The sequence below is a fragment of the Poecile atricapillus genome, chromosome 24 (genome assembly GCF_030490865.1).
Source record: "Poecile atricapillus isolate bPoeAtr1 chromosome 24, bPoeAtr1.hap1, whole genome shotgun sequence".
Lineage (NCBI taxonomy): Eukaryota > Metazoa > Chordata > Aves > Passeriformes > Paridae > Poecile > Poecile atricapillus.
The window spans coordinates 5,057,806-5,079,832 of NC_081272.1; the positions used below are offsets into that span (position 1 = coordinate 5,057,806).

The window sequence follows — 22,027 nt, forward strand, 5'->3', positions numbered from 1 at the left end:
AATATTATTGAAAATTGCTCCCATGGATGTTAGCATAAAAGCTGTGTTGGTTCCTGATTTTTGGGGAACTGAGGGCAGGGAAGGAAAAGGTGTAACAGGAAAACATCCCAATGCTGTGGAATCAACTCCTGAAATTTATTCTGTTCACTATTGAAATTACTCCCATGGTTGTGGGGGTGAAATGGACAGAGCAGGGAGGGAAAAATATTTTGGTCCCTGATTTTGGGAATTGAGGGCAGGGAAGGAAAAGGCATAACAAGAAAACATCCCAATGCTGTGGAATTAAATTCATTAAATCCTGAAATTTACCTTGTTTGTTATTGAAAATTGCACCCATGGATGTGGGGCTGAAAACTGTGTTGATCCCCTGATTTTTGGGGCTATTTGTGCTTGGTTTTGTGGAGTTTTTTGGTGGCTAAAATTCAGGAAAAAAACGAGAATAAACTATTTAAAGAAGGGAAGGAAGGACACAGTGGAATCCTGGAGAAATAAGAACCAGGCCTAGGCTGGGCTCAGCATTTCAGCTCCACAAGAGGCTTGTGGAGACAACGAGGCCTAATTTGGAGAAAAGAAAAGATTGGAATTGGTGTCTGAGGCTTTTCCTGCTGCTTTGGGGCCAGTCCTGCTCCTGCTTCCCTTCCCCACCACACTGCTCCTTCTGATTTATGGAACGTGGCCTGACTGCCTTAAAGGAATAAAAAAACATCAATTTTTTCAACAATTTTTTTCTCTAAATCTAAATATTTTAATACTATTTTAACTGTTCGTGTCTCCATAGAGTTCATAAAAGTTGAAATTAAGACTTAAGTGTTGCAGGTTAAAATTTTTTCCCTCAGCTTTCTGTGATGCTCAAAGTTCACAAGGCCCTTTAAAAAAAGAAAAACCTGAGGAAAAAAATATTAGGAAAACATGAATAACAACAAAAAAAAAACACTTTTGAGGTATTTTTCCATATTCTAGAATCCCCTTCACTTGTTTATATGTCCCTGAATGTGGTGTGTGTTTAAGGACAAGTCTTTTATTGCCCAAAATCCTTCAAAATTCCACATTCTCCATCAGGACAGGACAGCCCCACAACAAATTAATTCTGGTTTGCAGCAGGAACACCACACTTGGGTTTCTCTGCAGAATGAGGCACAAAATGCTTTTTAATTATATGTATAGGAGAAATAATTTATATAAATATTTATAAATGTGCTGGATATTAATTAAATGCCCCTGCTGAAGTGCTGGCTGGGCCATGCAGAACAGCCACGTTTTTCTTCACTGGAAAGAACCACAGAAGAGAAATTCTGAATAAAAACCAGCATTTTCAGCATTTTTCTCCCTCTTTTGTTTCCCTAACACATCCTGCAGTGCTTTTTCCCTGGAGAAATGACTTTCCCATTATTTTCCTATGACATTTTTGTTAAAAAGGATATTATTTTTTGTTTTTTTTTTTAAAAAGAAGTCTTTTGTGAGTAGAAATTCTGCATTCCTGATGCAGGATGTGGGATCCTGGTGGGATGTAGCCTCAGCCTTTCTCCCTTTTTTAAGAGGTTCCTGGCAGGAATACTCTGGATTAATTTATTTATTTTAATTCCACTTTTTGTCTTCAGGGAAGGGAGAAGCCTCTTGGTGATTTCCTGAGCCCAGGAATTCTCTCCAAGGAATGTGTGGGTGCAAATTTGGGCTCAGTGATGTCTCAGAGCAGGATAATCCAGGCTTCTAAACCACCATTCCTGACTGGAAAACAGGGAGAAATCCACCTAAAAACATAAAACTGATCTTTTGAACCAGGTTCTTGCAAGGTTTTTAACACCAAAATTGGAATTTGACAACAAGAAGTACAAATAAAGCCAGGATTTCATCGAGCTCTTGTTGACTTTCATTTTCTCCTGTGATTTTCTGTAAATTCCAATGGTTTCTGGGGCCCAGGAAACGTAATTGAATTAGTTGTTTCAAATATAAATAGATGGATAAGTGTGTGACATTAGAAACATTCTGTTCTTCAGGAAAACTTTGGCTTGGAAGTGAAATAATAAATATAAATAACTGACAGAAGAACTATATCAATATAAAACACTAAAAAAGAGACTTTCCAGCCCACAGGAAGAGCTGCTACACCTGAAAGAGAAGGAATCTGATTTTAGTCAGTTCAATTCTAGAAAGCACTGATAGTTTTAACAGTTTTTACCTTTATTTTCAGTTTAATATCAGTAAAAAGTCTCTCAAATCTCTCTGCAGAAAGACTTCAGAGTTCAGGAGCTGCCCTTGGCTCGGATTAAGAAGATCATGAAGCTGGATGAAGATGTGAAGGTACATTCAGGGTTTTTACCTGGAATTTATGATCCTTTTTCCAGGATATTTTACCTATTGTTCCTTGAAATTCCTTATTCTTCTCATTATTATTATTTTTAAAGCATTTTTTAGCAAAATTCCCTTGGCCTTGTGTAATTAAAACTGAGCTGGAAAAGCAGAAACATTTGGGATTTTGATTTTGCAGTTTTGTTTTTTTTGTGATAAATCCCACTTTAAGGGTATAATAAATACAAAAATAATTCTGACTATTTCCTATTTTCCCTAGTGCTTAACTCTCTTCTCTCAAGTTCCCTCTTTGTTTTTCTCCACTCTTACAAAGATTGAGAGTGATTTTTGTGCCACTTATTTTATTTTTTTATGGAAAAAGAAGCAATAATTCAGGTGGATAACCTGGGTTTGATTCCAATATTTGGGATTTTGATGACAAGGACACACAAATTGATGCAAACCCCCTGACACAGAAAGAATTAAAAAGGAATCACCTGTAGTTTTTGACTTTGTGCTGCTCCATTCATCCCTGTTTTTTTATTTGGAAAATAAAGAGAATTGTTTGTTTGTTTGTTTTGGTTTTTGTTTTGTTTTCTCCCCTCAGTGTGACACCATCTTTCTGTCAGGGCAGCCCTTAATTTAAATGAGATCCTTAAAATTCTCCGTTCAGGCTCCCTGGAAATGGATGATCTGAGACCTCTGAGAGCCCAACTCAGTGTCTGGACCAAATAAATGCCAAATTTGTGATGATGAAGGGGAAAATGAGATTTTAAGGCAGAATGGAGAGCAGGGAAAGTCTCTGGCCTGTCTGGAATATTCCTATTTAAAGGTTAATTAATAAGCATTAATGTCAAGGCAGCTGATAGTGAAACTGCTTCATTTGAGTTAAACTGGAGCCAGATGTTCTTTAAGGAAAAGGAATTTGGTGAGGCTGAGTCTTCACTCCAAACCTCCTTTGCCATTTCACATTTATTTCAAATTATTTAAATGTCCAAACAGCAAAGGAAGGGCTGGGTTTAAAATGAGCCCTCAGCCTGTCCCCCTCAATTTCCAAATCTTTTCTGGACACTCCAAGGCTCTGCCAGGAGAAGCTGCTGGTGAATATCCATTGTTGCTGAGGTTTTATATGGAAAAAGGGCAGAAATCAAGGAGAAGTTTGGATAATTGAAGAAATTGGGATATTGGGAAGGAATTCCTCCCTGTGAGGGTGGCAGGCATAGGGTGCCCAGAGAAGCTGGGGCTGCCCCTGGATCCCTGGAGGTGCCTGAGGTGTTGGGATGAGCTGAGCTTTGAGGTGCCTTCCCAACCATTCCATGATCTGATCCATGATTCCGTGATTTTATGCCCTTAATCCATGAGGAAGGAGCCTTTCAAGCCAAATTTTAGATGCCCAAAACTCTTCTCCCATGACCTTAATTCAGTCAGATCCGAGGAAATCCTGAGGTGAAAATTCCTCCAAATTCACATTTAACCACCCAACTTCACTCAGGAGATGAAATTCCTCTTTACACTGTTAGAATTGAGTGGTAAAATTCAAAATAATCTTATTTTTGGCAGATGATCAGTGCAGAAGCCCCTGTGCTTTTTGCCAAGGCTGCCCAGATCTTCATCACTGAGCTGACCCTGCGAGCCTGGATCCACACAGAGGATAACAAACGCAGGACCCTGCAGGTAAAGGAGTTCCCAAATCCCTTCCCAACCCCCTGTTTCCATAACACCAGGCATGTTTTGTACACAGCAACCCATGTATAAAGCACATAACTGCACAGCTGAAAGGCTTTCTTTCTTAATTTAATTAAAATAAACCCACCCAAACACAAATCTCCATCTCTCAGCTGATCGTGACCTGCTGGAACAGCTCTGTGCAGCTGCAGCTGTTGAATTTCTGGTTGGTTTTGTTGTTATTAGTTGTGATCTAAACTTGTAGAGGTTTGGTTTGTGGTGATGGAAGTGTGGAGGTAAAAATAAAAATGCAACAAAATACAGATTATTGGCTCTTGTAGCTTGAGAGGCCCTCAAAAATACTTATTTTTTTTAATGGGTAAAGAGTAAAATACAACTTTTCAAGGCCTTTTTATGGAGAAAAAGAGCAGTTTTTCGGTTTTAGTCTTATGTATTGAGCAGAACTACTGGAAAATGCAATAACCATTAATTCAGGCCCTCAGGCCAGGGGAAAAATTGGGATATTCAGGCTCACATCAGCTGTCCTATCCCTGGGCAGGAATTGCTGATTTTTAGGAGTGGGCACCCACAACTGATATCCATTAAACTGGGCTAAAGTTGCTAAAAACATTTTTTATTGCACATTTTGGAGGCTTTGCTCAACACTAAACTGAATTTCCACCAGCTGGGACCTGCAGGAGATATTTCCCCCTTTTTCACTCAGCTTTAAACACCTCTAACTTCATTTATCCAGTGCCAAACCACTCCTGAAGCTGAGGAATGCTTTTCCCTTTGTTGTTCCAGAGGAATGACATCGCCATGGCAATCACCAAGTTTGATCAGTTTGATTTCCTGATCGATATTGTCCCCAGGGATGAGCTGAAGCCTCCAAAAAGGCAGGTGAGACACAAAATTATGGAATTTCTGTTCTTTCCTCAGCATGGTTTTGGCCTCTGATGAAAACAGAGGTGATCAAGCGACATAGATTTAAACATGATGTTTGTTCCTGTTTTATTTACTGTGGTTTTCAGGTTCTTAAATTCTTAAATAAAAATAAAAATCATAAATAAAAATCAAAACCACTGTGTTTTTATGGAAATAGAGCTTGAGTGGAGATCCACACAAATCTGACCAACAAACCAAACCCAATCCTGAACAGTTCTGATCCCAAATGGTGCCAGTGGGAAAAATTTAACTTAAAAAAAATGTATTTATCTGCATTTTATGACTTGTGGGTTGACAAATCCCCTTCCTGCATCCTTTGGGGCAGTCAGTGCCTCTGTAAACATCCTTGACTGGAAGCTGGAAGGTGCTGGAAGGAGCTTTCAGTCGGATGTTTACAGCAGCAGGCTGCTGCTCTCAGCTGAGCTGCAGGGATTCCTCATCCCCTTTTCCTTAAAATTTCCCAGGTGGTTAAAAACTCTGGGTTCCCTTCAGGGTCCTGTTTGGATAATTCTACTCCTTGCTCCTTTAACAATTCAAATAATTATTAGAACAACTCCTTTTTGCTACTTCTAAAGGTTTGCAATGTGGAAAAATCCAAGTTGTCCCTAAAAACTGGGGAATTTGGGACCCTGTGGAACATCTTGACTTGGAAGTCTGTCTCTGACATGGATTTTTTTCTCCCTATTCCACTTCAAATCCTGGATAGCGTGGAAAATTCTGTCTGCTGTGAGTGTACAGAGCAGCATTCCTGTTTGGAGCTGGATTTTGGAGGCTGCTGCTTGATTTTGTGCTTGGAAGTGTCCTCGTGGTGCTCCTGGAGTGACAATAAAGGGAGGGAATAGGGAATCCACACCTCTTCCTTTAGGATGGTGCCCTGAGCTGGGTTTAACCTCCCATCCTGATTTCCAGAAGGTCTAGAAAATAAGGAAAACACTTTTCCATGTCCCAGATGTCTAGAAGAGTCCCTCCTGCTGCTCATGGGGTTAAAAGCAGCATGCCAGATGTGCTGGGAACTCGACATAAAATAGAAATATTGACGTAAATCCTCATGATTTCTCCCAAACCCTTTAGTTTGGTGTTAATTAAAAGACAGAACAGCCCCCACAGCTGCTCTTCTTTAACTGGAGTTTATTTTTCAGCTGGAATAATTGAAACTTCCATTCTGGCATTAGAAATCCAGTTCTTCTTTCTTTTCATGAGGTGTCTCATTCCTGTACTTGTCTGTTTTTAGTCATGCATCAGGTTTGGGAGGGAGAGCATTCCCTGTGTCTTCTCCTTGCTTGATTTACATCAGGACATTGTGATTACAGAACATCCAAGGAATTCTTGGAGTACTTCAGGAGTGTGTCACAGCATCTGGGATAACGTGTCCTGCTGATCCATCACCGACAGGAAATCCTGGGGAGTTTTGGGTGAAAATGAGGCTGGGGAAGATGTTCCTCACCCATCTGCGACCACTGCTGGATCACCAGGAATGCTTTTTCCAGCAGGAAAAGTTTAATGGAGAACTAGATGCCCCCTAGGAATGTAGGTTAAGGATTTACAGGGAAAATCCTGTGGAAAAATGGCTGCCTGTGCCTGGATTTTTATATTATTTTTGGCTGGTGTTGCAATCTGTATTTTCTCTTTTATTCGACAAGGCAGTGTTAGTTCTTGGAGGAGCTGGGAATGCAGTCCTGGTGTTGTGTTGTGTTGTGTTCTTCTCCAGCTGTGGCTTGGAAATAAAAGATGGGAAATAAAACACTGGGATAGGAGGGAGTGAAAACAGATTTGGATTTAAAGCCATTCCAGCCTGTGGCAAATGGGATTGAACCTGGAATAGATGCTCAGAGGAGGACTCAGTTGCCTTAATTATTTCAGGATTCAGCTGAAATTGAGGATGGGAATACTCCAGAAGTAAGAACTGGGCTTAGAGCAGCCCCAGTTCTTCAGTGCCTGTGGGGTTGCTGGTTCTCTGCAGACCTGCCCCAGTGAAAATGTATTTTAATTTGTTATTATTCCTTCCATCAGAGGAGTTAATGAGGGAAATGGGAATAACAGGGAGCTGCAGGAGTAGGAAGTGTTGTGTTTGGTGGTGGTTGTGGTGATGTTTGCCTGGAGAGCCAGGCTCTAAGTTGGTCTTTTTTCACAGCCAGCTGGGATCAGTTGAATCTTTGGGATGTGATTTTCTGCTGGGAAACCTCCCAGGAATAACTCCTGAGTTGTTCTGCTCCCTAAAAAATGGCTTCTAAGCCAACAAACTGCTCACTCCAGCCTGATGCCCACCCAGACATGCTCCTGTTTAATGTGAATTTTCCTTTTCCTGCCCAGCTGGATCAACTGAAGGGGAATCCGTGAGCAAGCCTCAGAAAAGCAGAGATTGCAGCAGGCTGTTGGAAGTGGGAATGTCCCATGTTGTAGCACGTGTAAACATCCTACACTCTCAGCTGTGAACTCGAGGTGGCTGGGAGAGGATTGTTTACGCCTTCTGCCATGGAGTGAACGTCTGGGAGCTGCATCTGCCCTCATCCAGCTGCTCTGGGGAGCTCAGGAATTCTGATACTGGAGATTTATGTCCCATAATCTCTGAAAATCCTGGAATACCGTTGATCATGAGGAGATTTTGTCTCCTGAGATGAAGGAAAGCAGTGTTGCTGCTGCCAGTGAGGCAGAGCAGAGCCTCTAGTTCTTCCCACTGCTGAGATATCCCTGCTCCCACAGCAGGGAGTGGTTGTCAGCCTGGAAAAGCTGGATTTAAATAAATAACTCCAGCCATGACAGCAAGCATCAAATCCATGCCTTTTATTCCCAGAGTTTTGACATCAGAGCTCGGTGGAGGGTTGGGAGCGCAGCTCAGGAGAGGGGTTGGGTGACAGAGGAGGCTCAGTCAGTTTTCATGGGGCATTTACAATTCCTCCTGTGCTGGAATTCACCCATGAGGAAATTCCATGGCTTTCAACTCTGGCAATTTTATTCATTTCCTCCTCCTCACTGTGACTCCACCTCAGTGGTGACTCCCCGTTATCCACACTTTATTTGGAACGCTTTTGATTTCCATAGAGCTGAATAAACGAGGTTTTATCAGCTCAAACTGATTTGGTTGAACTGTTCAGAGTGAGGTACTGGAGCTCCTTTCCCACGGGATGTGTTTGGGGTGTGTGGGGAGGGAATGTTCGGCTGTGGGGTGGGCAGGTGCTGTGTTCCCATCCCAGTTGCCGGTGTTTTCCCTGCAGGAAGAGGTGCGCCAGGCTGTCACCCCGGCCGAGCCCGTGCAGTATTACTTCACCCTGGCCCAGCAGCCAGCAGCAGTGCAGGTGCAGGGCCAGCAGCAGGGCCAGCAGACCACCACAGCCACCACCACCATCCAGCCGGGCCAGATCATCATTGCCCAGCCCCAGCAGGGCCAGGTGAGCCAGGCCTGAGGGAAATCCTCCTCAGCAACGTCAATGACAGTGTGAAAATCATGGGTTTAACCTGTGGGATGGGATGGGTTGGGTTGGGAGGGAAGGAAGGAACTTAAATCTCACCTTGGTGGATGATCAGGGACCTTCTGCTGTCCCAAGTTGTTCCAATCCTTGTCCTGCCTTAGCTTGGACATTTCTGTGGGGCAGCCTTGGCTTTTCAGGGCCAAATGGGATTCCTGGTCCTGTTCCTGGATCAGATCCTACAGGAAAGTGTCTCACCCAGGCCCTGAGCTCCCTCTGTGGTGATTGAATCTGGCTCTAGGAGAGGCTGCCTGCCCCAACCCCAGCAATGAGCAGGGCCAGGTGAGCCAGGCCTGAGGGAAATCCTCGGGGACAGATTGCACAGGAACATCAATGACAGCATGAAAATCATGGTTTTAACCATGGGATGGGTTGGGAGGGAAAGAGCTTGAATCTCATCCTGTTCCATAATCAGGGACCTTCTGCTGTCCCACCTTGTTCCAATCCTTGTCATACATTAGCTTGGACATTTCTGTGGGGCAGCCTCAGCTTTTCAGGGCCAAATGGGATTCCTGGTCCTGTTCCGGGATCAGATCCTACAGGAAAGTGTCTCACCCAGGCTGTGAGCTCCATCTGTGGTGGTTTAATCCTCACAGTTCATGGGTGTAGGACAAGCCTGCCCCAACGCCAGCAGCAAGCAGTAATCCTCACAATTCATGGGTGTAGGACAGACTCAGTCTGCCCAAATCCTGACATCTCATGGATTTCCCACCTCTTGGGTCCTCATCCCTGTTTTTCTCTTGTGCAGAGCACCCCTGTGACAATGCAGGTGGGAGAGGGGCAGCAGGTCCAGATCGTGCAGGCCCAGCCCCAGGGCCAGTCCCAGCAGGCTCAGAGCGGCACAGGGCAAACCATGCAAGTGATGCAGCAAATCATCACCAATACCGGAGAAATCCAGCAAATCCCGGTAAGATTTGGCCAGGAGGAAAGGTGGAAAAGTTCCCCTGAAGCAAATTTGTGAGCATGAGGCTTGTTTCTGTTTGCTTTGTTAACTGGCAGAGGAAGTTTGGATTGAGTGGTGTGGTTCCTGCACTTAGGAAAACCAACCAAGTGTGACATGAAGGGGGAAATAAATCTTAACCCATTTGGTCCAGACTCATTGCCCAGCCCAAACACCTTCCCCTGAGTGAAATAGTTGTGATTAGGAAGCAATAAATCAAATACTTCCTGGCTGAACCTCAGTTCTTCACCACAGCCTGGTTTGAATAAAACAGAATTCATTTCTTTTGCCTTTACTTGGTTGTTCCTCTGCAATCTGAAGTCGTGACCTGGCAGGCTGAGTGGGAAAGGTGCCATCTGGGAGTTATTAATAAACTTAGATGTTAGAAGAAATATTTCTCCAAAATATTTGGAGCTGGTTGGAGGAATGGTTTTGCAGAACCAGGAGATACCTCCTCACTTTTACATCAGCCTTAAAAATGGGATTTTGGGTGCCCAACATAACCAAAACTTTCTGAAATGTGTCCTAAGTAAACACAGCGGTCCAAAAAGTCACATTAACTTAGAATCACAACAAAGCTGTGGCTTTTGCTTCCCAGCTGGAAAATATCACACCTGTTAGAGAAAAAATAATAATAAAACCAAAAATCAGCCAGTTCTGTGTTCCAGAACCCAAAGGTCACCCAGGGCCAGATATTTCAGTTGGATTTCAGTTTTTCTGTGAAATCGGAGCTTTCACACAGATTTTGCCTTTCCAGCCTTGCTGAGCTTTGCTCATGCTGTGCCAGAGCATGTTGGAAAGGGTTTGGGTTGGGGGAGCTGCCAGATTCTTCCAGCTCTTTTCATCTCTTGAGTCTTCAGCTGATTCCTGCTGCCTTGAGGTGTTGATCAGGAAGGAAGAAATTCCCAAATTCGCTGTTTTATTGCAAGGAACCCTTTTTCTTCTCTGTATTTTCTTGTCCATTTCTTTTCTTTTCCATTTCTTATTTCTCTTCTTTTCCTCCTGAAAATTTCTCTGAGAGACTTGTTCCTCAAAGAATCGTGGAAGGAGATGTCCAGTGGATTCTCAGCAAGAAAAGAATAGCTCAGATTTGTCCCCAGTTGTCTCCTGAGCATGCTGGAACTACAAAAACAGGCCTTAGACATCTCGTGGGAGGAAGAATTCCTTAAAAAGGAGCTATTTAGGGCCTAAACCTCCTGAAGAAAATCCAGGGGGATCCTTTGGGAAGTGATCCTGTGGTTTTGGACAGAGTGAAGGGGTTTTAGGGTCTGGTTTTGACCAAGAATTTGCTTTTTCCTCCCTCTTTCCTGAGACTGGGGGAGAATAGGGAGCTTTGGCTGCTCCTCAGGGGCTGCCAGGGGCTGAAGTGTGGAATCTTTTTTGGAATACCTGGGTCTCTGACAGCTCCAAGACTGCAAACCAGCAACATAGGAGCAGTGTGGGATGGAATAATCCCAATTCCCAGCTCCCCATCCAGCAGAGATCCTGTTTGGCTGCAACCAAGAAGATTCTTCTGTTGAAGAACCATAGTTGGTGCTGAAGCAAGTGAAATAAAATAAAACTTGGAGAAAAACTTGGATTTGGCTCCACAAAATTCCAGTCCTTGGTCTGTTCTGCTCTTCCTGCTTTGCTTTTCTTACTTTTTTCCCTTACTTCCTTTCTCTTTTGGCATAGTTAGAGCCATCTTCTGACAGGTCTGTGCACTCTGAGGGCCCAGCAAAGAATCTTGATCACCCAAATAGAGTTGGAAATTCTCTCCTGAAACTGGAAGTGCCTCTGAAGTGTTGGGAGCATCTTACTCCTGGTTTTCCACATGTTCCCACATGTGCACACTCCCTGTTGCTCTTTATTCCAGAATTAAAGTGGAAAAGTTAATTTTGTTTTTGAACAGAGAAAAAGTGGAAGTGAATCCATCAATTAAGTGATAATTGTTTGGCCACAAGAATTTTGTATTAGATTTAACCCTTGTCTTGCCCACACTCATTTTGGGCAGGTTCTTTGGAGCTTCCTCCCCTTGCTGGAGGAACTTTTTTCCTAAATCTCTTCCACTGTCATTTAATGATGCAATTAAAACCTAATCCTCCAGCATGGAAAACTTGACCTCCCTGCAGATCTCAATTTAGAAACCAATTTTTTATTGAAATTTTGTTGCTCAGGGGGAGTTTATTTGCTCTTGAAATAATTTTGGAGCTCTCCGACACAAATGGGGGAGTTGGTGGCTTTTATGGAAATGCCAAATGTTCCAGGCACTTCTTTATCAGTCAGCAGTTTTTGAAGAGTGTTCTGTGTGTTCTTCCCCTTCTTAAAAAGAAAAAACCTTAAACTGTGATTTTTTGTTATAAAATTACTCTTAAAACTGTGAATCTCAATGTTATAAATAACAGAAGGAAAATCCAGAAATGGTATCTGTGACGTTTTTATTGCTCTCAGGTGTGTGTTAACATAATTTCCTGTATTTTCTTCATGTCCCATATTCCCAAGCATCCAACCTCCCAAAATTAGAGGATTTAGGGAATAAATTTGGGGTTGAATCTCTCACATGAAGCGCTGACACCAAAAAGCTGAGCCTCTGCTAGGTGGGGCTTGACAGGTATTGGCAGAGAGCTGCCTTCAAAGCTTCCAAAAATATCTTTGGGGTTTGCCATCTCTGCTGGCTTTATTCATGGGGAAAATTCCTGTTTCTTCCTTAATTTTTTGGCAGGATATGATTGATAGTGGTGCAGGATATGATAGAGGTGTAGAATATGATTTGGTGCTGCCAGCTCATAAGAGTTGATGTGAAATGCTGCCTCAAAGGAGTAAAACTTAATTCTTGTAACCAAACGTGGTCCCAAATCCCTGAGAAACTGAGCCATTAATATGCTTTAGCTACTAACTGACCCCTCCCAGCCTGGAAAAAAGGGAATGTGGTGCCTCAGGGATATCCAGGAGCTCTGTGCCCTGGTGCCTTTAGGGTCTGTTGTGGTGGTTCCCACTGGGAACTCTCCAGAATTCCATGGATCTCCTGGGGAAAGCTCCCCCGTAACTCCTGTGGTGGAATCGAGCAGGGAATTTTGCTGTGTGTTCAGGGTGCAGAGTGACCTGTTTCATTTTCTTTCCCTGCCCCCTCCACCTGTCTCCAGGTCCAGTTGAATGCTGGCCAGCTGCAGTATATCCGCTTAGCCCAACCCGTGTCAGGCACCCAGGTAGTCCAGGGGCAGATCCAGACGCTTGCAACCAATGCACAGCAGGTATGCACTCCACAGGGCTGCCTCCAAGGCTTCTTCCCTAGTTCCTGAAGCTGCGAATTCCAGGGGATTTCGACCACCTCTTGGGTTAGGATTCCTACTTTTCTTTTCTTCCTGTTTGGCAGAGTTGTTTTTTTTTAAAAAAATAACAAGGAACACAGCGGAAACCTCCTTTAGGTGTCCGTGAGAGGTGCATGCAAAGCTTGTGTGTGTGTGTGTGGTTCTGGGTGAAGCTCCTGCTGCTTCTCAGCTGCTTGCAGGTAACATTTTGGGCTCATCAACCTTCTCTTTCCTTCTTCTTGCCTGGGTGAGGGAGGAGCCGTGCAGGAAAGGCAGAACGTCGGGAGCGGCGTTGAGGCTGAGGGATCCTTCTCTGCCTTCCTGCTGGCCTGGAGGCCACGTTGTCCTCGAGGGAGGCAGAGAGGACATGGTTTTGGGGTCTGGAAAGACCTGGTTTTGGTCTGGAAGGACCTGGTTTTGGTCTGGAAGGACCTGGTTTTGGTCTGGAAGGACCTGGTTTTGGTCTGGAGAGTGGCGTTTGGTCTGGAGGTGTCCATGGCTGCCGTTCCTCTCGCGGTTGGGGTGCTGGAAAACGTGGCTGAGTTTAAAAACCTCTCCCCAGGCAGCAGCAGGATGGTGTTGGTGGGGTTGTGACCCTCAGGGAAGGGCTGGCAATGATCAGCTGCTCTTATCTCTGTAGATAACGCAGACAGAGGTGCAGCAGGGGCAGCAGCAGTTCAGCCAGTTCACAGATGGACAGGTGAGAACTGGGGGTCATCAGGGGCACGGGGACTCTCCTAAATCTGCATATTTCTGAAAAGGCACAGGAAGGGAATGCTGTGCCAGTCTAAATTGAGGTGGATTCTTAATGTTCTATTGCCTTTGCTCTGAATGAACCCAGTCCCTGGCACTCCAGGTGAAATCCTAAATCCTGAGCAATTCAGGAGTAAAGGTTTTATCATCTCCATGGTCCATAAGTGTCATAAATCATGGAGTTGTTTGGGTTGGAGGCACCATAAAACTCATCCACTTCTGACCATGGGAGGGACACTTTCCACTGTCCCAGGATGCTCCAAGCCCTGTCCAGCCTGGCCTTGGACACTTCCCAGGGATCCAGGGGCAGCCACAGCTTCTCTGGGAATTGAGTGGGCAGAAGGGCCCATTGAATTGAAGGGGGATGAGGAATTCCTGGGAGGACTTTGGTGGGAGTTAGCAGATTTGGTGGCAGCTCATGGTGGGTTTGGGGTACCTCAGAGGGACTGAATGTGGGAGTTCCTGGGGGTGCTAAGCGCTGACAGAGTTTCCTTTGTCACATTGTGTGTCTGCAGCAGCTGTACCAGATCCAGCAGGTGACAATGCCTGCTGGCCAGGACATCACCCAGCCCATGTTCATCCAGTCCACCAACCAGAGCTCGGACGCCCAGGCCACGCAGGTGACAGGGGACTGAGCAGGGACCTGGTGACGAGTCCCCAAACCCAACCCCGAGCGCCTCTGCCAGACCCACCTGGCTGAGGAACACACCTGAGACACACAGCCTATAGCAGCAGGCTCTGCCATCTCCACCTTGCTCTGCTGTGGGAATACCCAGAATATCCAGCAGACTCTGCCAAGAATGCAATATTTTTATTTTCCAAACCAATCTTTGTGTATCCAGCTGCTTTTCCAAACCCCGAGTGAACTGATCCGAAGGGGTTTGGAGCATCTCATTGAACAAATGTGGGAAATGTTTTTATTTCTAGGAAAATCCTGAGGGTACTGCTCCTGTCAGAGCTCTATTCCTGCTGTTCTGTTTGTATTTTTTTTCCTCTGGATAGAGCTAGGTTTGGTCCTCCCATCTCAGTGGGTTTTAGGGAATTTGGGGGTGGGTGGGGGGGGTGGAAAATGTGTGTGGTTTAGATTTTTCCCTCCTGCCTCCTTTTTTGGAGCATTTGCTGTATGCAGGGAATAGGAGGAGGAGGAATTGAAGTGAAACAAAATTTAAAAACACATTCCTTGTACTATGATTGTATTTTCTAAGGGCAAAAAATCCTTGAATTTGACCTCTGGATTCCAGAAAAACAGACGGAATCTGGACAAAACCCCAGCCCTGCTGTTACCTGTTGTCCTGGCTTTGGTCCATGCATGTAATATAAGCTTCATAAAAGGAAATAAATTTGCTTTTGTCAGATCCTGTGTGTGCTGTCCATGAGATCCAGGGCCAGGAGCAGCCTGAATCCCTGGAAATGTTACACCTGGAGCAGGGAAATCAGGCACAGGATGCCTGAACAAAGGGGTTGGCTGAGTGCTCAGGTGATGTGAGGCGTTTGGGGGTAAATATGTGACATATTTGTGAAATTGAGTACATAAAGAACCCCCACAGTGTTCCAGCAGAGCTCAGAGATTTTGGGCAACATAAAATCTTGCCAGGAAGATCTGGGAGGAGGGGCAGGAGGTCTTTCCAAGGTTCTTTTGGGTCTTCCTCCCAATCAGGTGGAATTTCTACCCTCAGAATCATCAAGGTTGGAAAATCCCACCAAGTCCAGACTGTGCCTGATCCCCACCTTGTCACCAATGCCACATCCTGGGGTCCCTTGGACACCTCCAAACCTCCCTGGGCAGTTCCTCCCAATGCCTGACCACTTCTTCCCTGCAGAAATTCCACCTGGCTGTTCCTTGTCCTGTCCCTGTTCCCTGGGAGCAGAGCTCAAATCCCACCTGGCTCCAACCTCATCACACTCCTCCTTTACCTGTGCCATGTTCTGGGCAGGGACTTGAGTGACAGCATGTCCCCTGTCCCAGCACAGGTGAGCCCTTTACCTGGCACAGGTGACCCCACAGCTTTCCCCCTTTACCAGGCCCAGGTGTCCTCCTTATCCCAAGTGTCCCCTTTATCCCAGGTGTCCCTTTATCCCAGGTGTCCCCTTATCCCAGGTGTCCCCTTTATCCCAGGTGTCCCCTTATCCCACGTGTCCCTTTATCCCAAGTGTCCCCTTATCCCACGTGTCCCTTTATCCCAGGTGTCCCCTTATCCTAAGTGTCCTCCTTATCTCAGGTGTCCCCTTTATCCAAGGTGTCCCTTTTATCCCAGATGTCCCCCTTATCCAAGGTGTGCCCCTTATCCCAAGTGTCCCCCTTATCCCAAGAGTCCCCTTTATCCCAGGTGTCCCCCTTTATCCCAAGTGTCCCCTTTATCCCAGGTGTCCCCTTATCCCAGGTGTCCCCTTTATCCCAGGTGTCCCCTTTATCCCAGTTGTCCCCTTTATCCCAGGTGTCCCCTTTATCCCAGGTGTCCCCTTATCCCACGTGTCCCTTTATCCCAAGTGTCCCCTTTATCCCAAGTGTCCCCTTTATCCCAGGTGTCCCCTTTATCCCAGGTGTTCCCCTTATCCCATCACAGGTGCCCCTTTACCTGGCATAGGTTCTCCCTTGCCAGGCCCCGCGGGAAGGGAAGCAAAGCTCTGTCTCAGGATTTGGCTGCTGCGGGATCTGGGCCTCGCTGTTCCAGCCCATTTTCCCTGATTCCCGAAGTTTTCCCGATCCCATGAGTCCTGGGAGCAGCGGGAGGGAGGGAGGGGTGCAGCTCGCAGAGCATCGCTGCCGTCCGTGGGCAGAGCCGGGATATCCCAGGCTGGAGCAGCGTCTGGGCTGGGAAAAGACGGAACTGGGGGAGAAAAGGAAACTTTTCGGGAAAGCTCCGAGCGTGGGATCGGCCACGAGAGGGCTCCCGTGGGAAGGGATGGAGCGGGATGGGACAGCCGGGATGGGACAGCCGGGACTGGGGATCGGTGGCGCCTTCCCTGGAACTGGGGTCTTGGAGGTCCTTTCCCTGGAACTGGGGTCTCGGAGGTCCCTTCCCTGGAACTGGGGTCTCGGAGGTCCTTTCCCTGGAATTTGGAGTCTCGGAGGTCTCTTCCTCTGGATTTCAGAACTCGGAGGTCCCTTCCCCTGGCAGTCGCATCCTTGTCTCTGCTCCAGGCTGCCACGGGAAGAGCTGGAGCGGGATGGGACAGCCGGGATGGGGGCTTGGAGATCCTTTTCCCTGAAATTTGTGGTCTCGGGAGTCCTTTTCCCTGAAATTGTGAGCTTGGAAGTCCCCCGCAATTAGGCACTCAGAGGTCCCTCCTTTCCTTGGAATTGAGGGCTCAAAGATCCTTTCCGTGGAATTTGGGGTCTTGGAGGTCCCTTTCTCTGGATTTGAGGGCTCCAGGCTGCCACTGGAAGGGCTGGAGCAGGATGGGACAGCCGGGATGGGGGTTTGGAGGTCCTTTTCCTTGGGATCTTGGGCTCGGAGGTCCTTTCCCTGGATTTGAGGGCTCAGAGGTCCCTTTTCCCGGCATCCACATCCCTGTCTCTGCTCCAGGATCCCACGATGGGACAGCCGGGATGGGGGTTTGGATCTCCGATGCCAGCAGCTGATCCCACCCGGTGGGGGCTGCCCTACCACCCTCCCTGCAGCCACAGGAGATGAGTGACTTCCCGTGCCCCCCAAACACCTCTGGAAAAGCATCCCTTGGGTTTGGAGGGCTGGGAATCCGCTTGTGGGGATGGAGAGAGACCTGGGCAGCGGAACAGGCGCTGCTCACCCTTATCAGCCCCCGGCAGCGGCCGGCGAGGCTCTGCTGGGGAAAAGCTCTTTACCCACAGCATTGGGTTTGCTGGAAATAGGTTAAATTTGAATGGGAATAAATCGCTTAAAGAACAGAAAATGGGAGGGAGATGCTGCTCCCGAAGGGAGTTTCCAGCTGTTGCATGAAGTGAATGAAATTTGGCTGGAGTTCCTGTTGAGTTCCTGTTGAGTTCCAAGGGATTGGAGGGGCTGGGGGTATTTTAATTCCTGATTCATTAATTATTTTAATTCCCGATTGTGTGGAATTGGGCACGAGAAGCGTGGTCATATTCAATAAACCCCTTCTCGATCAGATGCACAGAAATGGGGTTTGTTGAAGGCAGCTTCAGAATGGAATCTTCTCGGACACGGATCTGGGCAGAGAGCTGAGTAATAATCGTGGATGTCAGTGTGTATTTAATTAAGCTCATTTGCATATACAAGATGTTGATTTCTATAATGAAACAAACCTTAATCGGGCAAAAGTTATTTTTTATTTAGGTTGTAAAAGAGGTACAGCTTTGCCTGCCCTCCCAGAGGAGACTGGGACAGGTTGGGTGCTTTGGGGACAGCCAACGTCATTTGTCACAGGGACTGGAACCCCGGGCAGTGACAGGAGCCAGAACTTCCCTGCAAGGGCTCACGGGCTCCTTTGATCCCCCGAGCGGACTGCGGTGACAGATTGGCTGCTGTGGGGTGACACAGAGACAAACACGTGTCCCTCGAGGGGCCGGACGAGCGGTGGCACCCGCAGGAGGGACATCAACCCTTCTGTGTGTGACACAGGGAGTGCCACCACTCTACAGGGCAAGCGCGACAGGAGCGGGGCTGGTCACACCCCCAGGGACCCGGGATGAAGCTGAGGAGGAGGAGAAGGAGGAGGAGGAGGCAGTGCTTCCCTGCCAAGGAGTGGTTTGAGATCCCATTTCTCCTCGGGGTGATGAGCTCAGCACCGGCCGCTGGCACTCGGGCAGTGCCACGCTCGGTTTGCTGCGGGCTCTGTCCCTGAAGGGCTCCGGTCCCCCCCACCCCGGGCTGCCACCTCCAGCCACCCTTTTCCAAGGAAAACTCCCTGCAGGGAAGGTCACGCTTCTGGCGCTGCGGGTCCAGGAGCACAGAGGGACACTGGAGCAGGGAAAGGCGCTCCTGGTGAGGGCTCTGGCTGCAGCCACCGCCACCAAAGTCCCGTTCCCCTGGAGATCAGCTCCAGCTCCTTGCTCTGCTCCATCTCCGCAGGACATGGACTGGAGGGGTTTGGCTGGGAACTGTCCCAGAGCTGGCGAGCCCGGGAGCTCTCAGCATCTTCATCCATCCTTCCTTCCTTCCTCGCCTCCGGAGCTGGGAAGAGGAGCCGAGCCCCTGTCCCACGAGGCTGCTCCGGGCTGTGCCCGAGCTCCGGGCGGTGCCGCTGGAGTCACTCCCGGCTCGGGGACAGCGCAGGGCAGCTCGGGGACCGGGCTCTGGGGTGACTTTGGGGCAGAGCAGCCCCCAGCCCCCTGCCCGGGGCTCCCCATCCTGCAGGAGGCCGCGCTGTCCCAGGCGCTGCTTTGTCCCAGAGAGCGGTGCCAGGAGTTAATTGAGCTGGGACGAGGCCAAGCCTCCGGCTGGAGCAGGTGCTGCACAGCCCTCCCCGCTCCCCACGCCGCTGTCACCGCTGTCACCAGCGCTCGCCCCACCTCGACAGTGCCACCCCTGGGACCCCCGAGGCCGCTGTCCCCAGCTCTGCCCATCCCAGTCACCCCAGTCAGGCTCCCCCGCTCCCAAGGGTTGGAGGAATCCCTCCCTCCAAAATGTTCCCCAAAACCCCCCATGAGGGGAGCCCAGCTGGGGCTTTGCCCTGGTCCCTGTGTCCTGGTGAGGGGTCCCGGCTGTCCCCGGTCCCACAGCCGCTGTCCCCAGCCCCGCAGCCCTGCAGCTGCATTCCAAGGCTGCAAAACTTACTGGAAATCCTGTGGATGCAAATCCTGGCCGCCGCTCCGTGCCAGGAACTTGAGCTGCAATCCCGAGAGGGCAGCAGGCTCCAAGCACAGAGGCCTCCCCCTCGTCATTCCCGGCCTCTGGAATCCTCCTTAAAGTCTCATCAGGACAGGGGGCACGAGTGGCTCTGTGGGACCCCCAAAACCAGGCAGGTGTGGGGCAAAGTCAGCAAATCCCGGGATGCCTTCCCAAAACCTCCACCACTTCTGACGGATGGGTTGGTGCCATGTTGATTCAGACTGCCTGGCTCTGTCCCAAAACCTCCTAGCTCCCGTTTCGATGGAGATTCCCAGGCTCTGGGCAGGTGATAAGGTGCGAATGGGGACCTGCCAACCCGTGTGGGGACCCGCAGCCCCAGGAATAACCCAATTCCCACCTGCCCGTCCCAAGTCCTTTCCAGGTCACCTCAACCCCCGCCCCCTCCGCAGCCCCGAGGTTTTAATCAATCCCAGGTGAAACCTAAACCTCCAGCGAGGGGAATGTGCTGCTCCAAAGGCAGCGGGATGAAGGTCAGGGTGCTCCCTCTGGAGCTTCTGCCGGGAGAGGGGCCAGACGAGCTGGGGGGATGCTCTGGGAAGCACTTTTGGAGAGGATGCAGGAGTTATGGATGGATGGAGGGGAGAATTTCATTTGGATTTCCAGGATTTCAGCCTCCACGGCTCTTATCCCGTCTGTGTGGGGTTTCTTTGGAGGGGAATTGTGGGTTTAACAGCACCATTTCCTCCAAGTAAATAAAATTGTCTACTTATTGTGTGAGATTCCCGAGATCTCCCAAATCCCACAGTGCTCACGAGGGCCCACGCTGTGCCAGGATCTCTGACTGCCACTAAATAATTCACTGCCCAAAGCCCTGAACTTCATCTCTGCTCCGGGAGAACCTGCAAGAGTGGGGTGGGGACATTCGGATTCTCCAAATGTGTGAGAGCACGCGGATCCAGTTGGGATCCAGCTTGGAAAGGGAATTCCCAGTCCTCTGCCTCAGTTCCCCCGTGTTGAGAGGTGAGGAGAGCAAAGGGCTGCGAGTGTAGGTTGGGAAACACCCGGAGCCCGGCTGGAGGCTGAGTCTGTGGAGGATGGGTGGGGTGGGATGCTCCTCCAGGGATGCTCCACACCCTCTGCTTGGGATGTGGTGAGGGATCCAGTTTGGGATGCAATTTAGGAGGCAGTGACGTGGTTTGGGATGCGATTCCATTTGGGACGCGGTGCGGGATCCAGTTTGCGATACAGTATGGGAAGAAGCTGGGATAGAGTTTGGGATGTGACTCGGTTCGGGACGCGATGTAGGGCCGCAGTTTGGGATGAGATGCGGGACGCAGGGCTGTGGATCGGGATGCGGTGCGGAATCCTCACTCGCGGGATGCCCCAGGACGCTCCCCGTCCCCAGCAGGGTCCCGTACCCAGAACGGGGCTGGCAGCACCCACCCAGCATCGCCGGTGCCGCGGCCCCGCACGGCGCTTTCCCCGCCCGCCCCGTCCCGCGGAGCCCCGGGGGCGGGGGCCAGGTACGGCGGGGCGGGCCGGGCCGGCGGGGCGGCGGCGTGGGAGGGCCCGGCGGCGGCGGCGGGCAGCTAAAGGCAGGTGGCCCCGGGAGCGGCCCCGGGCTGGCTCGGGGGTCCCGCGGCGGCCGGGGCCATGCGGCGGGCAGCGGCCTGAGCGGGGCGGCCATGGCCGGGGCGGCGGGCGGGGAGCGGCGGGCGGCGCTGACGGCGGTGCGGACGGAGGGCTCGGGGACCCCCGGCAGCGGGACCCCCCCGCCGCCGCCCCCGCCCCGCCGCCGGGGGCTGCTGGCGGGGCCGCGCCCCGGAGCCGCCCCCCGGCCCGCCGGGGCCCCGCGCTGCTGCCGCCGCCGCCTCCAGAACTGCCTCTACAACGTGCTGGAGCGGCCTCGCGGCTGGGCTTTCATCTACCACGTCTTCATGTGAGTACCGGGGGGCCGCGGGGAGCCGCAGCCCCCAGCGCTGCCGGGCGAGTCCCGGGGGCGGCGGGGAGCGGGCGCTGCCGGCGGAGGAGCACCGGGGGGATTGGGAGTGCGAGCCCCGCCGGGCTCCTCCGGGAAGTTTCTCCGCTGCGTTCGGCGGGCGGGGGGGACTCTCCGGTGCCGCTCCTGCCGCCGGAGCCGGTCCCAGTGCCGGGATCCACCACGGGAGGGGAGCGAGTCCCGCGGCGGGTCCGTGGCAGAGGGGCCGGTGCGAGGAGCTGAGCGCGTCCCCGAGGATGGGACTCAATCCTCGCGGTGGCCCAGAGCCCCTTGCCGGTGGCACCGCCGGGCGCCGCGTCACCGTCCTGCTCTGTCCCTGTCCCTGCCCCTGTCCCTGTCCCTGGCCGGGGTCTCTGAGCGTGGGAGGACCTCGAAGGCAGCGGACCCGCGAGGGATGACAGTTCTGGATGGGACCGGGGACCCTCTGCTGTCCTGTACCTGTGGCAGTGCTGGGACAAGGCTGAAGTGTCACCCCAGAGCAGTGTCCGGCTGGGATGGGGACAGCGGGGGTCATCTTGTCCCTGCTGTACCCCGAGAGCTGCGCCCATTCCTGGGCACTGGAAATCCCGCTCCAGGGCCAGAGGGATGCTCCCGGGAGCACACCTGCTCCTTCCCCTGCTCCGTGTGTTTTCCTAAGCTCCGAGGTGCTGCTCCTGCTTCCCTCGCTGGATCTGAGCATCCCACGGCTCTTGGCGTGCTCAGGGCTCAGAACAGCTTCACCCTCTCGGGGTTGTTGCCTCGGGGAGGGGGGGCTGTGACAGGGAGCTGGGGGGTCCCCAACACCCCTGGAAGCTGCAGGGACAGCGGGGGCTCCGTTCTGGCGCGTTGTCCCAAGCCAGGACCCGGTGACACTGCTGGGGACACTGCCGGGACATGGCGGCAGCAGCCGTGGGGCAGGACGTGTTCTCCCTCTTTGCCTCGCGTGTGCCAGGTGTGGGCACAAACCTTCTGTGAGGGCA

At 50.2% G+C, this 22,027-nt stretch overlaps 1 protein-coding gene across 3 annotated transcripts in view; it reads left to right on the top strand.

The window, feature by feature from the left end:
• Nucleotides 1-14,695, top strand: part of NFYC (nuclear transcription factor Y subunit gamma) — a 30,302-nt gene extending 15,607 nt beyond the window's left edge. For 2 of the 3 annotated variants that reach the window (XM_058856330.1, XM_058856329.1), the window contains exons 3-10: nt 2,227-2,298; nt 3,847-3,960; nt 4,756-4,851; nt 8,109-8,282; nt 9,109-9,267; nt 12,423-12,530; nt 13,228-13,287; nt 13,856-14,695. In XM_058856330.1, coding sequence (XP_058712313.1) covers nt 2,227-2,298; nt 3,847-3,960; nt 4,756-4,851; nt 8,109-8,282; nt 9,109-9,267; nt 12,423-12,530; nt 13,228-13,287; nt 13,856-13,975 — 903 coding nt within the window. In that variant the 3' untranslated portion in view covers nt 13,976-14,695. The remainder of the gene's footprint in view (nt 1-2,226; nt 2,299-3,846; nt 3,961-4,755; nt 4,852-8,108; nt 8,283-9,108; nt 9,268-12,422; nt 12,531-13,227; nt 13,288-13,855) is intronic. The other variant, XM_058856331.1, reaches the window with a different exon arrangement.
• The last annotated feature ends 7,332 nt before the right edge of the window (nt 14,696-22,027 follow it).